General features: G+C 44.0%; 1 protein-coding gene across 8 annotated transcripts in view; it reads right to left on the reverse strand.

The window, feature by feature from the left end:
- USP40 (ubiquitin specific peptidase 40) overlaps nucleotides 1-15,927 on the reverse strand; it is a 65,193-nt gene that overhangs the window by 30,218 nt on the left and 19,048 nt on the right. For all 8 annotated transcript variants that reach the window (XR_004647640.1, XR_004647642.1, XR_004647641.1 and 5 more), the window contains exons 13-16: nucleotides 12,860-13,031; nucleotides 11,919-12,003; nucleotides 9,633-9,703; nucleotides 7,054-7,373 (exon numbers count right to left, since the gene is read on the reverse strand). Coding sequence is in view for 5 of the 8 variants with exons in the window: in XM_034785343.1 (XP_034641234.1) it covers nucleotides 7,054-7,373; nucleotides 9,633-9,703; nucleotides 11,919-12,003; nucleotides 12,860-13,031 (648 nt within the window). In the remaining 3 variants the exon portion in view is untranslated. The remainder of the gene's footprint in view (nucleotides 1-7,053; nucleotides 7,374-9,632; nucleotides 9,704-11,918; nucleotides 12,004-12,859; nucleotides 13,032-15,927) is intronic.

A 15,927-nucleotide genomic window follows, 5' to 3' on the forward strand; every position in this document is an offset into this window, starting at 1 on the left:
GAGCTCAGCAGCACTGGCAACGATGCAGAGCTCTCCAGCACTGATGGCAGTGCAAGCTCAGAATAGAAAGAGGGCCCCAGCATGGACTGATCGGGAAGTCTTGGATCTCATCGCTGTGTGGGGCGATGAGTCCGTGCTTTCCGAGCTGCGATCCAAAAGACGGAATGCAAAGATCTATGAGAAGATCTCTAAAGACATGGCAGAGAGAGGATACAGCCGGGATGTAACGCAGTGCCGCGTGAAAATCAAGGAGCTGAGGCAAGGCTACCAGAAGACCAAAGAGGCAAACGGACGCTCCGGATCCCATCCCCAGACATCCCGTTTCTACGAGGCACTGCATTCCATCCTCGGTGCGGCCGCCACCACTACCCCACCACTGACTGTGGACTCTGAGGATGGGATAGTGTCCACGGCCGGATCCTCGGACATGTTAGCGGACGGGGAAGATGAGGAAGGAGATGAGGAGGACGAGGCAGTCGACAGCGCTCACAACGCTGATTTCCCCGACAGCCAGGATCTCTTCATCACCCTTACAGAGATCCCCTACCAACCCTCCCCAGCCGTTACCCCGGACACAGAATCTGGTGAAGGATCATCCAGTAAGTGTTGTAAACATCTAAACATTTATTTGTAACAGAACATGATTATTAACAATGTAAAAAATGGGTTTCTCATGATTACTTTGAATAACTTAACGGTTCAGTCATGGGCAGTGCAAGTATTTCAAAAAAATCTAGCAATGTCCGGTTTTGCATGATTGTCCTGCCCAAGCCGCTCTACTGTGTAGTCCCTGCTACTGCAGCTACAGTAAGATGCGGTCTATATGTCCGGGGATGGAGCAGAAATCCTCCTGGGACATCTCAAGGAAGCTCTCCTGCAGGTAATTTGAAATCCGCTGCATTAGGTTCTTGGGGAGAGCGGCCTTATTGGGTCCTCCGTAGTAGGACACGTTGCCGCGCCACGAGACTAGCAAGTACTCCGGAATCATTGCTTGGCACAGCATGGCGGCATACGGCCCTGGTCTTTGGAGGCTTTCCCGGAGCATTCTCTGTCTGTCGCTCTCAGAGATCCTCATGAGGGTGATGTCGCTCATGAAGACCTGCTTTGAATGAGGTAGGGGAATGTTATTAGTGTTGGCTGGTTTGCAGCCACGCGGTGGAGGCGGGAAAGGGTCAGCCGAAAGGGATCGTTCCCGGGGACAGCCGCGAGGGTGTGGGACAGGAGCAGACTTCCTGCTTGCCGGATTGCTGGCAGCAGGGACCGACATTGATTTCAATGTGAAATGAGGCCATTGCTAATATTAAAGTTTTAAGCTGCCACGAATCTACGGCTTACCATGTCTGCCTGCAACAGAAATTCCGTTGTCCTGACAGGGTTCTCAAAAGTGCTCTGCAAAACCACAGACAGTGAATGCGAAGGCCGAGAATTCGACCTTGTGCTGAGTGCGCATGTGATAGGTGCTGTGCATGGTCCTGTTCACAGAGAAAGACTATGTTCTTTGTTCACAACTACATTTATGTTTCTGAGGAATTCACTCCCTTTTTCCCATTCCCACAGCCCCATCTGCGACTGTCTCACAACCTAGCCTGTCATCACACTCCCAGAGGCTAGGGAGGATTAGGCATAAGAAGAAGAGGACACGGGAGGACATGTTCTCCGAGCTTATAGCCTGCTCCAGAGCACAGGCAGCACAGCAGACCCAGTGGCGGGAGAACTTGTCCCAAATGCACCAAGCCAACATGGATCGGGAGGAGAGGTGGCGTCAGGAAGACCAGCAGGCGACTCAAACCCTGCTTGGACTACTGAGGGAGCAAACGGACACGCTCCGGCGCCTTGTGGATGTTCTGCAGGAACGGAGGCAGGAGGACAGAGCCCCGCTGCAGTCCATCTCTAACCGCCCTCCCCCGCCACCAAGTCCCATACTCCCTTCACCCAAAGTGCACAGAAGGAGAGGCGGCAGAGTCCCTGCTAACTCTCACTGCACCCCTGCAGAGAGCTCGAGCAGCAGAAGGCTCTCAGTCCCCAAAGTTTGACAAGTTCTTTCCTTCCCGCCTGACACAAGCCCCCGTCCAAGTTTCACTTCCCAGTCCCCTGTGTAGTTGTTAATAAAAAATATGTTTCTGTTAACTACTGTTTCGATCATGTTCTTTTGGAGGAGGGGGGGAAAGGGGGTTGGTAATTGGACAGGACAGTCACCTTTGGCAGGGTACATAGTCGGGGGCAGGCACAGCAGCAGGGCACATACATAGTGCAGTGATGCAGTGACTACTTACCCTGGTTAGTCTGGGAGGTTCTTTTCATGTTATGTGGTGGGAGGTGGGTTGCTCTGTGACTTTGTGGCACGGGAGGGCAGTTAGAGATCTGAAGCGGCGGTCCTTAGGCAGGATCACAGAGCCACACAGCAGGGGATCTGTAAGCGTCCCCCCCCGCCACAAAGTCACATAGTACCCCCATACACACAGTCCCTATCAGGAGGGGTGACAGGCTCCGTTGAAAGAACCATCCCACCGCACCGGAGCCTGTCAGTCCTTCAGTTTAGAAGCTGCATTCGCGCGACTACACTACACCCGCTCCGCACCACAGTCTGCGTCCCAGTTTTAAAAAATTCCCGCGAAAACAGTATTACAGAAAACGGTGTGCTTTAACAAAGTAGAACTATTTTTATTTTGAAACGTGTGTTGGAAGTGGGGTGAAGGCTTCTCTGTACACAAAATTAGAAAGTCACAGGTTACCCTGCTCACTCAGGAACTTTGCTTTCAAAGCCTCCCGGATGCACAGCGCTTCCCGCTGGTCTCTTCTAATCGCCCGGCTGTCTGGCTGTGAGTAATCAGCAGCCAGGCTAATTTCCTCAACCTCCCACCCCGCCATAAAGGTCTCCCCCTTGCTCTCACAGAGATTGTGGAGCACACAGCAAGCTGCTATAACAATGGGGATATTGGTTTCGCTGAGATCACAGCGAGTCATCAAGCTTCTCCATCTCCCCTTGAGACGTCCAAAAGCACACTCCACCACCATTCTGCACTTGCTCAGCCGGTAGTTGAAGAGTTCTTTTTCAGTGTCCAGGGCACCTGTATAGGGCTTCATGAGCCAGGGCATTAGCGGGTAGGCTGGGTCCCCGAGGATGACTATAGGCATCTGCACATCCCCAACAGTTATTTTGTGGTCCGGGAAGTAAATACCTTGCTGCAGCCGTCTAAACAGACCAGAGTTCCTGAAAACACGAGCGTCATGAACCTTGCCCGGCCATCCCACGTAGATGTTGGTAAAACGTCCCCTGTGGTCCACCAGTGCTTGCAGCACCATGGAAAAGTAGCCCTTTCTGTTAATGTACTGGCTGGCCTGGTGGTCCGGTGCCAGGATAGGGATGTGAGTTCCATCTATGGCCCCACCGCAGTTTGGGAATCCCATCGCTGCGAAGCCATCTATGATCGCCTCCACGTTTCCCAGGGTCACTACCTTTGGCAGCAGTACATCAACGATTGCCTTGGCTACTTGCATCACAACAACCCCCACGGTAGATTTGCCCACCCCAAACTGGCTCGCGACTGACCGGTAGCTGTCAGGCGTTGCAAGCTTCCAGAGGGCTATGGCCACTCGCTTATGGACAGTCAGGGCTGGTCGCATCCGGGTGTCATTGCGCTTCAGGGCAGGGGACAGCAACTCACAAAGTTCAAGGAAAGTTCCCTTCCGCATGCGGAAGTTTCGCAGCCACTGTGATTCATCCCAGACCTGCAGCACTATGCGGTCCCACCACTCAGTGCTTGTTTCCCGTGCCCAGAATCGCCGTTCCACGGCATCAACATGACCCATTGCCACCGTGATGTCCTCGGCGCTGGGTCCCCTGCTTTCTGAGAGGTCTGTGCTACTCTCACACTTCAGGCCATCACCGCGTTGACGTAGCCTCCTCGCCTGACTTTTCTGCATCTGCCTCAGGGCAACCTGTATGATAAGCTGCGAGGCGTTGAGAGCGGCCACAACTGCAGCGATGGTTGCAGCGGGCTCCATGCTCACAGTGCTGTGGCGTCCGCGCTGTCAATGACTTGAAAAGTGCGCGAAATGATTCCCCGCCGGCGCTTTCAGGGAGGGAGGGAGGGCGGGAGTGAGTGATGGATGGATGACGACAGTTACCCAAAAGCACCCTCGACACATTTTTTTACCCAGAAGGCATTGGTGGCTCGACCCAGAATTCCAATGGGCAGCGGGGACTGCGGGAACTGTGGGATAGCTGCCCACAGTGCACCGCTTCCAATGTCGACGCTTTCCCCGTTAGTGTGGACTCACAAAGTCGAATTACTGTCCTTAGTGTGGACACACACGTTCGACTTTGCAATATCGATTCCAAATATTCGATTTAAGTAAAATCGAACTACTCTCGTAGTGTAGACAAGGCCTTAGGCTCCCAATACTTCTGTTAGTCTTAAAGGTGCCACAGGACTCTCTGTTGCTTTTTACAGATACAGACTAACACGGCTACCCCTCTGATACGCAGTAATTAAATCGCTTTTGCATGTCCACACCACGCTAGTCGTGTCAGTGGTGCATGTCCTAACCAGGAGCGCTTGCACCAATTTAACTGGCATTGTGGGGCAGCTTCTGAAAAGCAACAACAGTCAACCTAACTAAATCAATGTTGATTTTACGCTTCTCGTGGGGCTGGAGTTAAGTTGGTGTAGCGGGCAAGTTACATTGGCAGGAGTGACATTTTAGTGTAGTCGCTTACAGAGTTAGGTAGATATAAACTGCCATACATCGACCTAACTCTGTAGTGTAGACCACTACAGTCTCATCAAAAGCCAATGTTATTTTTAAAAATGGGACTTCAGCCCAGAAACTCCTGTTTACACTAGAAAGTTAGGTCAACCTAGCTATGTCGCTTACAGGTATGAAAAATTCACATGCCTGAGAGATGTGGTTAAGCCAACCTAAGCTCCAGTGTAGACCATGCTAGGAAGAACACTTTCCATCACTGTAGTAAATGTTTATGCTACAGCGGCACAGCTGCAACAGCAACGTTTCTAACGTAGACATACCCTACATCAATCATTCAGAAAAATTTTACCCATAGCCCCTGCACTAAAAAGCTACTTTGATCTCAAGAGGCCCAGGTTTCTATTTGTTTTTATACACAAAGGAAATTAATTTGGTGGGCTTAAGCCAACATGATCTTACTACTAATAATAATAATATATGGAGATATACCTATCTCATAGAACTGGAAGGGACCCTGAAAGGTCATCGAGTCCAGCCCCCTGCCTTCACTAGCAGGACCAAGTACTGATTTTGCCCCAGATCCCTAAGTGGCCCCCTCAAGGAATGAACTCACAACCCTGGGTTTAGCAGGCCAATGCTCAAACCACTGACTATCCCTTCCCCATTCATACAATTTTTCCACAATCAGAACTTCTTGCTCAGCAAAATGGCAAGTGTTGGAATATCAGTAGCATTCCATTTAAGAGGAATGATTAATGAGTCGATCTGCCGGTGGAAATGTACTCTGCTCCTGACAGAACTTTTGTTAGTTCCTGACATTTGTTTTTGTCCTTGTGGTTTCAGGCACTGGCGTAGGACTCAGGATATCTGGGTTCAATTCCTGGGTCTCTCCAAAGACTTCCTATATGACCATGGGCAAAGTCACTATTCACTTCAGCTCCCCGTCTGTATGATGATGAGAATATTATGTTTTCCAACCCTTTCCCAGTCTTGTCTATTAAGATTTGAGTTCTTCAGGGCAAGGACTGTCTCTTACTCTTCCACACAGTGCCCAGCACAAAAGGGCAGGCCCCTAGGCACTACCATAACATTGACAATAATGAGTAAAATACAGCCAGTATTACACACACACATACACACACACACAGTCTTTGTAATTAACCCAATAAATATTTGAAACTGAGGGGTATATTACTATGTATATACCAAATGCAAGTTTGAACACATGCAGCATTAGGATTAATTGCACTTCCCTCCTAAGAGGAAAACCATTTTGTGCTTACAACTGAATTTACACTTTTTGCCCTTTAATAAGTGCTAGTCAAGTAGTAGTGTTTTACAGGAAATCACCAGGTGTCACTACTCATAACTGTTCTAGTTATGGGTGCGAAGCAGTTTCCATTGCAACCTTGTTCTCACATCTCCATAACCGACACTAGCTTGGCTGATGTTTTCTATACCTGGTCTTTGACCAAAATGTGAAATTTGTTTGCTTGACAAAACTCCGTAGGGTTTAAGTGATGTATTTTGTGGGGAAATATGCTTTTCTGCATTGTAAAAATATTCTAATCATGCTGAGTACCATAAAACACTTAAATTTCAAGTCTTGGTATGAATATAGTCCCCAATGGAGAACTTGTTGCTTCACTTTTTATATTTAAAATGTTTTAAAACTTTAATGTAACCGATAAGTCAAAATTTATATCAAGACCACTTGCAGTTGAAAATTTCCTTATGTCTGGAGGGGTGCACTTAACTAATTGCATTTTCATGCACAGAGCCTTCCATTTAAGTGAACATTTGACTGCTTCAGAGAATTGAAAAGGTCAACTGGCAAATCCAACACAGCTGTATGCTGCCCAGGACAATTGTTACAATTCTCCTCTCCCACCATCACATACAATCCCCTTAAAGATATCCTATGAAGTTAAATGCAAATTAATCTCCCATTCCTGAAGTTGCATTAAGTACTTAAACACCATGAAATTCCAGAAGCATTAACTCAGCCATGTTGCATACATAAAGAGCTTCTTATTGCTCTTTCCCTTGTTAAAATGTAAACCTCTGTTCTTCACATACACCATAAATGCACAAAGGATGTTCAACATGGCAAAGTTCATGTTGCTGTAGCAACCATAACTTTTTGGAATTTCCCCGACTTCTAAGTGCTCCATTTCACAACCCTGAGATCATCGCATTAATGGTGGTGGCAAAATGATTAACAAGAATAGCAATGAGAACATGTAACAATGTAATTCTAGTCAAAGGAATTCTGCTTTGTTAACTGTCTCCTAACTTTGAAACAAGTGCTTAATAGGAAAGAAACACAATTATGACATTTACCTTTGGTCATGGCTATCTAAAACTAATATTGAGCTTCCATCTGCCAGGCCAACAATTCTGACTGTCTTCCTCATATCCTCTTCAGGAACGACTTGCCAATTCTCCACCTCTTTGTCAGACCCCGAACGGTTCATTAAGATGATCCCTCCTGGCGATGCTAAGGCTTTCCACAGGGTACTCAGTTCTGCACTGCATGGAACGACATGCTGGGATTCGATGAAATGCTGACCTTTTCCTCCTTCATTATAGCCCGCCAACCGAAGAACATTTAGAAGCACGGGTTCATGGTCAAGACCTGGTAACACCTCCATACCACCAACCTGTAGGAAGCGTGTAATATCTGCAGATGAAGGGTAATCAACAATAGCAAGAGGCCTACGAAGTCTTGCTTTTCCCCCCCACCTCATTAGAATTAAGCCTCCCCTGACTGAATTCCACCTGAACAGCTTGCTAAAGAATATCAGAGGTATCAAGAAGGGGATATAATGGGAACCCAGGGATTGCTGTAACTCTGCATCCATTCTGAAAATACTGGTGGTAAAGGAAAAAAATTGGGACAATAATGGAGCCATTTAATCTTTTAGCACAGAAATCCAGAGAACATCTGCAGCAATATTACCTGGATCTGACCACTAACATACTGAATCTAAGCTTCAGTCAGATGAATAATCATTGTCAATCCTCATTGATTTATCCCTTCAAGATATTTTTGAACTACACACTTTTATTCAATACAAAAATATATACGAATAAGACCAAGGCAGCCCAAAAAATTAAAGTAATTTGGAAGTAAAGTTGGGCTATTCTGAAGTTTAGCAAGAGAACAAAAATACATGTGCATGTCGAGAACAAAAGCTGAGACTGTTAACATTAAATTAGTTTTAGTTAGTTATTGGATAAATCCTTACTATACAGAGACCTTTATGTTCAAAAGAAGAGAACGATCCAAGGAGAGTGTGCTGTGTTCAATTAATTATTCTTTTATATATGGTATCAATCACTGATGCAGATTTAGCTGTCTGCTGGATGTTGTGCAGCTGAGCAAATTTTTGTTATTGCATCATAAACTGACCTAGCAGACAGCAAATTTAAGAATCTGCTTTAATTGGTATGGAATTAAAAAAAAATCTATATAGTAATTGTGACGGGTTGGATCACAGAAACCCCCTTGGGAGCTGCCACCTAATGTGCAAAGACTACCCCTGCTTCTGTTTTCCCTGCCAGCTCAGGACTCCAGCACCCTGTCTTGCTGAGCCAGACACTCCCGTCTGGCTCCAGACACAGACCCAGGGTCTGAATCACTTGTCCCAAAGCTGCAAGTTTACCTGAAAACAGCTCACAGTAGTGTGCTTGTCTTTGGCACTCAGATGCCCAACTCCCAATGGGGTCTAAACCCAAATAAATCCGTTTTACCCTGCATAAAGCTTATGCAGGGCAAACTCATAAATTGTTTCCCCTCTATAACACGGATAGAGAGATATGCACAGTTGTTTGCTCCCCCAGGTATTAATACACACTCTGAGTAAATTACTAAATAAAAAGTGATTTTATTAAATACAGACAGTAGGATTTAAGTGGTTCCAAGTAGTAACAGACAGAACAAAGTAAGTCACCAAGCAAAATAAAATAAAATGCGCAAATCTATGTTTAATCAAACTAAATACAGATAATCTCACCCTCAGAGATGCTTCAGTAAGTTTTTTTTCAGACTGGACACCTTCCAGCCTGGGCACAATTCTTTCCCCTGGTACAGCTCTTGTTACAGCTCAGGTGATAGCTAGGGGATTCTTCATGATGGCTCCTCCCTCCCCTTATTCTCTTCCACCCCTTTATATATCTTTTGCATAAGGCGGGAACCCTTTGTCCCTCTGGGTTTCCACCCCCACTGGAAAAGCACCAGGGTTAAAGATGGATTCCAGTTCAGGTGACATGATCACATGTCACTGCAAGACTTCATTACTCACTTGCCAGCACACACACATACAGGAAGACTCACAGGTAAAAAACAGCCATCTGCAGACAATGGTAGTCATCAAGATTCCAAACCATCCTTAATGGCCCACACTTTACATAATTACAATAGGCCCTCAGAGTTATATTTCATATTTCTAGTTTTAGATACAAGAGTGGTACATTTATACAAATAGCATGATCACACTCAGTAGATTATAAACTTTGTAATGATACCTAACAAGAGACCTTTTGCATGAAGCATATTCCAGTTACATTATATTCACTTATCATATTTTTATAAAGCCATATAGACTGCACAACGTCACAGTAATCATCTGGGAATCTGATTGACTGTCAGACTATGTGGCTATGTGATACAGTGTGTTTACACATCTATATCCTACCAAGAAAATAAGGTACCTTGAGATATATGAAGGGTATAGTCACAAGCAGCATAGAGAGAGCCATCTGTGAAGGAGGCTGGAGCAGCATCATTGACGCCAAATATCACCAGCACTCCTCAGGAAAGTATTATAAGGGATTTAAAATGACCAGAAACCTTTTTGAAGATTAAAAATCAGATCCTCAGGAATTGTAGAATACGATTTGTTTTCCTGTTGTCTTACCTCCTTGCCATTCCACACAAAGACATCTGCCCCATCAGCAAGTCCAATGCTACCCAATGTCATCTCATCTCCTGAAAAATATTTGGATATTCCATCTAGATGTAAAGTTGCTATGAAGAACAGATACAGAAGCCCAGGGCCCAGTTATGTAAAGTTGATCCATGCCATATGCCTCTGAGGAGTCCCACTAAGTCAACAGGACTACTGGTAGACATAAGGATCCACCTAGGCAAATCCTTTTGCAGGACTATGACATTAAACTCTATTTGACAAATGTGTATGGTCAAAAACTTCCCACATGAGATTTTAAAGTACATTTTTATATTTAATTAACAATGCTAAATGCTGAAGTAGTCATGTACTGTATCCTTACAGCCAGTATTTGACATCGATGTGCTTAATTTTTGCATGCAACTAGTTTGATCTTCTTAGCATAATACAGATTAAATGGCAATTACTTTCAATCTACAAGGATTACATTAAAATTTGCAAGAACACTTACAACAGTTTTTTGTTTAGCTTCTGTTTTCTGACGTTTATGCTATAAAAATTACTTGACTATTTTTGGAAAAAAACTAATTTTCTGAGACAGACAGACCAAGGCCTATCAGAAGAACATAAGATCAGCCATACTGGGTCAGACCAAACATCCATTTAGCCCGGTATCCTGTCTTCCAACAGTGGCAAATGCCAGGTGCCCCAGAAGGAATGAACAGAACAGGTCATCATCAAGCAACCCATCCCGTCACCCATTCCCAGCTTCTGGCAAACAGAGGCTGGTGACACCATCCCTGCCCATCATGGCTAATAGCCACTGATGGACCTATGCTTCAGGAATTTATTTAGTTTTCTTGAATCCTATTATAGTCTTGGCCTTCACAACATCTTCTGGCAAAGAGCTCCACAGGTTGACTGTGCATTGTGTGAAGAAATACTTCCTTTTGCTTGTTTTTAACCTGCTGCCTATAAATTTCATTTGGTGACCCTTAGTTCTTGTGTTATGAGGAGTAAATAACACTTCCTTATTTACTTTCTCTACACCAGTCATGATTTTATAGGCCTCTATCATATCTCATATCATATCCTTTCAGTCATCTCTTTTCCAAGCTGAAAAGTCCCAGTCTTATTAATCTCTCCTCATATGGAAGCTGTTCCATACCCCAAATAATTTTTGTTGCCCTTCTCTGTATCTTTTCCAATTCCAATATATCTTTTTTGAGATGGGGTGACCACATATGCACGCAGTATTCAGGATGTGGGCATACCATGGATTTATATCCAATTAAAAACTGAAGCAATAGATATTGTATTTCACTCAACAACTCAGATTTTTTAAAAAAATCTGTCCTAATATCTAGAATGATAAAGCCATATTAAGTTGTAAGTGTCAAGACTAATGAAAGCCAAATTGATTATATCTTAATGGAGCTGTGTATTGTGATATTTATATTAATTAAAAAAAAAAAAAAAAAAAAAAACACAACTTTCCCCTTCAAGTTTTCACTTCCACTAAGATATTCAGTTTAAAATGTCCGGTCCACTTGTTTGCTACTATCCTGCCTCTCAGATCCTCTACTTTTTAACTATTAGATAAATGTTAATAAGACATCATAAACATTCAAACGGATATCATAGTAAAATCTTACATGTCTGCAAATCTAATTAATTCTCAGAGACCTACACTTTCATCCTGCTTCCCACCAAAGGTTTCACAGAAGAGCCACTGTAAAGATCATAAAACTTTATTATGTTTTAATATTATATTATTTATTATGTGTATTATCATAGTTCCTAGGAGTCTGAGTCATGGACCAGGTCCCCCCCGTCGTAAACACTGAACAAACACAGATAAAAGACAGCCTCTGTCCCACACAGCTTCCAGCTAAGTTAAGTTTGCCATACATAAGATCAAGACTGAAGAGACTGCAGTGGATTTGCAAATACACCTCTACCCCGATATAACGCAACCCGATATAACATGAATTTGGATATAACGCGGTAAAGCAGTGCTCGGGGGGGGGGGGGGGGGGGCAGGGCTGCGCACTCCAGTGGATCAAAGCAAGTTCGATATAACGCGGTTTCACCTATAATATGGTAAGATTTCTTGGCTCCTGAGTTCAGCATTATATCAAGGTAGAGGTGTAGGTCAAACTGAACACTGAAGTAAATAAAATGTAATAATATACTTCTCCAATAAGTTAATAAATGGAACATCTTCAAAATGGCCTAAACAAAAGTATAGAGCATGCAAACAAACAATGAAACCTTGTTTTATGCAGGTCTTACCATCAAGTGTTTGGTAAAGATGAAGTCCTGCTGGTAGAGACTTTGCAGTACTGAGAATCATGTCTCCTTCCCAAAATTCCAACAGCTAATGAGTATAAATAAAACAACCAATTGTGAAAAAAAGCAAAAGTTGTAACCCCTCAGCAAAGTTTAAAACTGCTTGTAAAGGGTGAAATCTTGGCCCCCAAAATGAAGTTGAACAGAGTTTTGCTAATGACTTCAATGAGGACAGGGTTTCATGAATTATATTTACATTCTCTCTGTAAAGCAGATAAGCAGTATGCTAGAGCACTTTTTAGTTTTTCACTCAAATATTTTTAGCCAACTGTCATAAATGATTACCTAGCCAATACAGTGTAGATCAAGCATTTGTGCCAAAGTTTGAAAATATTTTGTCTTTGTTTCCACTCTACATGAGAAATAAAAAGTGACTTGAGTTCTAAAACAAAGCCATTTCTAACTCCTGTGCTATTTGTCAAACTGAACCCAACCACTCTCTGGGAATTGTGATGTTTCTTTGGTATACTGGGGGGGAGGGGGAGTTATATTTTCCAGTTTGATAGTTTCAAAAAAATTCTAGGACTTCTTTTCAGTATATGCTAACTCTCATTGCTGGGTATTTTCTTGACTCTCTTTCCAGTCCAGGTCAGCAAGCTCTACCCCGATTTACCCCGAAGGGCCTAGTATGTAATTGAAACAGCAATACCCAGATTGCAGACACAAAATGTACAAGTCTGTATGTCAACTTTCAGATATATTTTCATTACGATGGTGAAGGGCTTGTTTCATCATTTCTGTGGCTTCAGACAGCAAAATGTCAAATACTACAGAAAATTTCTTCTTCTCATACAGAGCACAGTCGTGTCCACAATTTTAAAATTGTCTTTGTAACTCAGGTAAAGATAAAATGTTTGGGTTAACACTCTTAAAAAAGTAAATACCTGAAATATCGATTGTCGCAGATCTCCTAGGGTTTTTCTTTTATCAGTAGTCAGATCCAGCACACTTTCCTTCCAAGAAAGTGATGGGTGTAGGGCCCCATTGTAAAGTTTATAGTGAGAGCCCAAATGGAGGCGCAAATCAATATTATTGTCTGCAGAGTCACAATCCATCCTGTTAAAAAAAAAAAAAAAAAAACCATCAAAAATACATATCAATACCAATAGGCTAAAATGAAAGGTGATTTACTGCTGACTGTTCTAGAGTTGCCTCTGTGCATTCACATTTACGAGATTGGCACACCGTGGTGCTGAGCTCACAGATTAGCTTTATATCAGCACCAGAGCCACAGGTGGGAATGCACAGAGGCCCAATGACCCTAAGACCACCCCAATGTCAGACAGCACACTAGTGTCATGATATATACCCAAAATGTAATATATATTTGGAAACCTAGTAACTCACTGATCATTTTCAGAGTGGTAGCCGTGATAGTCTGTATCAGCAAAAAAAAAAAAAAAAAAAAAAAAAAAAAAAAAAAAAAAAAAAAATGAGGAGTACTTGTGGCACCTTAGAGACTAACAAATGTATTTGGCCATAAGCTTTCGTGGGCTAGAACCCACTTCATCGGATGCATGGAGTGGAAAATACAGTAGGAAGATATATATACACACACATAGTACATGAAAAGATGGGGGTTGCTTACCAATTCTAACGAGACAATTCAATTAAAGTGGGCTATTATCAACAAGAGGAAAAATCACTTTTGTAGTGGTAATCAGGGTGGCCCATTTCAAACAGTTGACAAGAAAGTGTGAGTAACAGTAGGGGGAAATTAGCATGGGGAAATTAGTTTTTAGTTTTTGTAATGACCCATCCACTCCCAGTCTTTATTCAGGCCTAAGTTGATGGTGTCCAGTTTGCAAATTAATTCCAGTTCTGCAGTTTCTCGTTGGAGTCTATTTTTGAAGTTTTTTTGTTGAAGAATTGCCACTTAAATCGGTTATTGAGTGTCCAGGGAGGCTGAAGTGTTCTCTGACTGGTTTTTGAATGTTATAATTCTTGACGTCTGATTTGTGTCCATTTATTCTTGTGCGTAGAGACTGTCCGGTCTGGCCAACGTACATGGCATCATTAACACTTTTGCATGATGTATACACAATAAACCCACAAAGGACCTCATAGATAAGTGCTGCAAATATGTTCTTTAAAAGTATTTGGCAATCAGGGTCTAAGCCATGCCTGTTCCAGAGAAAGGAATGAGGTTCTGATGTAAATTAAGCAAGGCATCACCCAAAAACAAAGAAAAGCACATTTACATGCAAGGTAAATAAAGCCCTCAGGAGAGCAAGTGGAGAAAGATGAGCACTTAATTTCAAAAGGGGACAGAAACTACATCCTGTGACACCCTATACCCCATATGACACCCTGTACCCCATGCTCATCCCGTTATAGGATTATGGTATACTGTGTGCAAAGTATGCCTTGTGAGCTAAGCTTCCTCTAGGCTGCGCCGGGGCTCAGGGCTGCGGCAGGAAGAGGTGCCTTTCCCTGCCGGCTCCAGCACGGAACTGCCCTGGACTTGCCACGGCTGGGGGAGAGGCGCCCCTTCTCCAGCCCCAGCACAGACCTGCCGCGGCAAGGGGAGAGGCAACTCTTCCCCCCAGCCCAGGTGGTGCTGCAGGGGAGAGAGGAGAAAGCTGGGGGGAATCCTCTCCCCCCGCCATAGCCCCTGGGCAGCCTGCATCCCAAACCTCTCATCCCTGGCCCCAGCCCAAGCCGGAGCCCTCAACCCCCTCAGCACCCCAGCCCTCATCCCCGGCCCCACCCCGGAGCCCTCACCGCTCCTCCACAATCCTCTGCCCCAACCCTGAGCCCCACTCCCACACTCTGAATCCCTCGGCTCCACCCCCACCACATGAATTCACCTCCATATCAGTGCGCACAACAAAATTCATTGAGCACATGCATGGGAAAAATTAGAGGGAACACTGCTTGTGAGATATCATTTGAAAACTCAATCTGCTGAATATTATTAATTTGTTGAAATGTGTGCAACACTGCACGTGAAATTATGATTTTACTTTATGTTTGTTACTGAAATATGCTGTAATTCTGGGCAACACCCTCAGACCATCTTCACTAAGCCAAAGCATGCCAGCTGGGTGCTAAAAGGCCATTACCTGATTAATCGGAGATTCACCAGCAGGGGAGTTGTAAGCAAGAAATTTACAATTCTCTGATGGTTGACAGCTCATGTATACCATGGAATTGCCTGACCCCATGACCCAACAAAGACTTTTCCACTACAAGGGAAAGGGTCAGAGTATAAAAAGGAGAGAGAGTGACGGCCTCATCACCTCTCCTCCCCCCTCTCTAATCACAGCAGCAAGATCACTTGAAAGACAACAGGAGCATCATTGAACTGGGGGGAGTAGTCCTAGCTGGAAGGCTTTTTGGGTGAGAGAAACCTTTTTGCTTTCAAATCTTATTTAGCTTGGTAAAGTTTAGGAATTAGCTTGCATGTTTATCTTTTCATTTCTTTTGTAACCAACTATAACTTATATGCCTTATCACTTAAAACGTATCTTTCTCTAGTTTAATGTTTTATCTAAACCAGAGTGTTTGACTGAAGTGTTTGGGAAGCCTCTGCTTGAGATAACAAGGCTGGTTGGGCATTTTTGTTACCCTTTGCTGGAATGACAAACTAATCTATAAGCTTGTACGGTCCAGTGGGATACTGAACAGTACAAGACACATTTCTGGGGGGCCAGGCTGGGTCTGAGGGATATGCAGATGTAGCCCTGTATCTATTCATGGATGGCTGGGCATAGCATTCACGTACTCAGCTGGGAGTGATTTTGCATGCTGGTGGCTGTGAGTGATCAGAGCCTGGAGAGGTCTGCTATTCACTAGCAAAGCAGTGTAAAAGGCACCCTGGATTGGAGATTTAAGGGGACACAGCAGTTCAGGTTGCACCTGGAGGAAATCACAAACCCTCCGGAAGCATTCCTGCCTCTTGAAGCTGGGTCAAAGAACTTTACAAAGACAGCACATATCTACACCCCAG

Source organism: Trachemys scripta, chromosome 11 (genome assembly GCF_013100865.1).
Source record: "Trachemys scripta elegans isolate TJP31775 chromosome 11, CAS_Tse_1.0, whole genome shotgun sequence".
In the NCBI taxonomy this organism is placed as follows: domain Eukaryota; kingdom Metazoa; phylum Chordata; order Testudines; family Emydidae; genus Trachemys; species Trachemys scripta.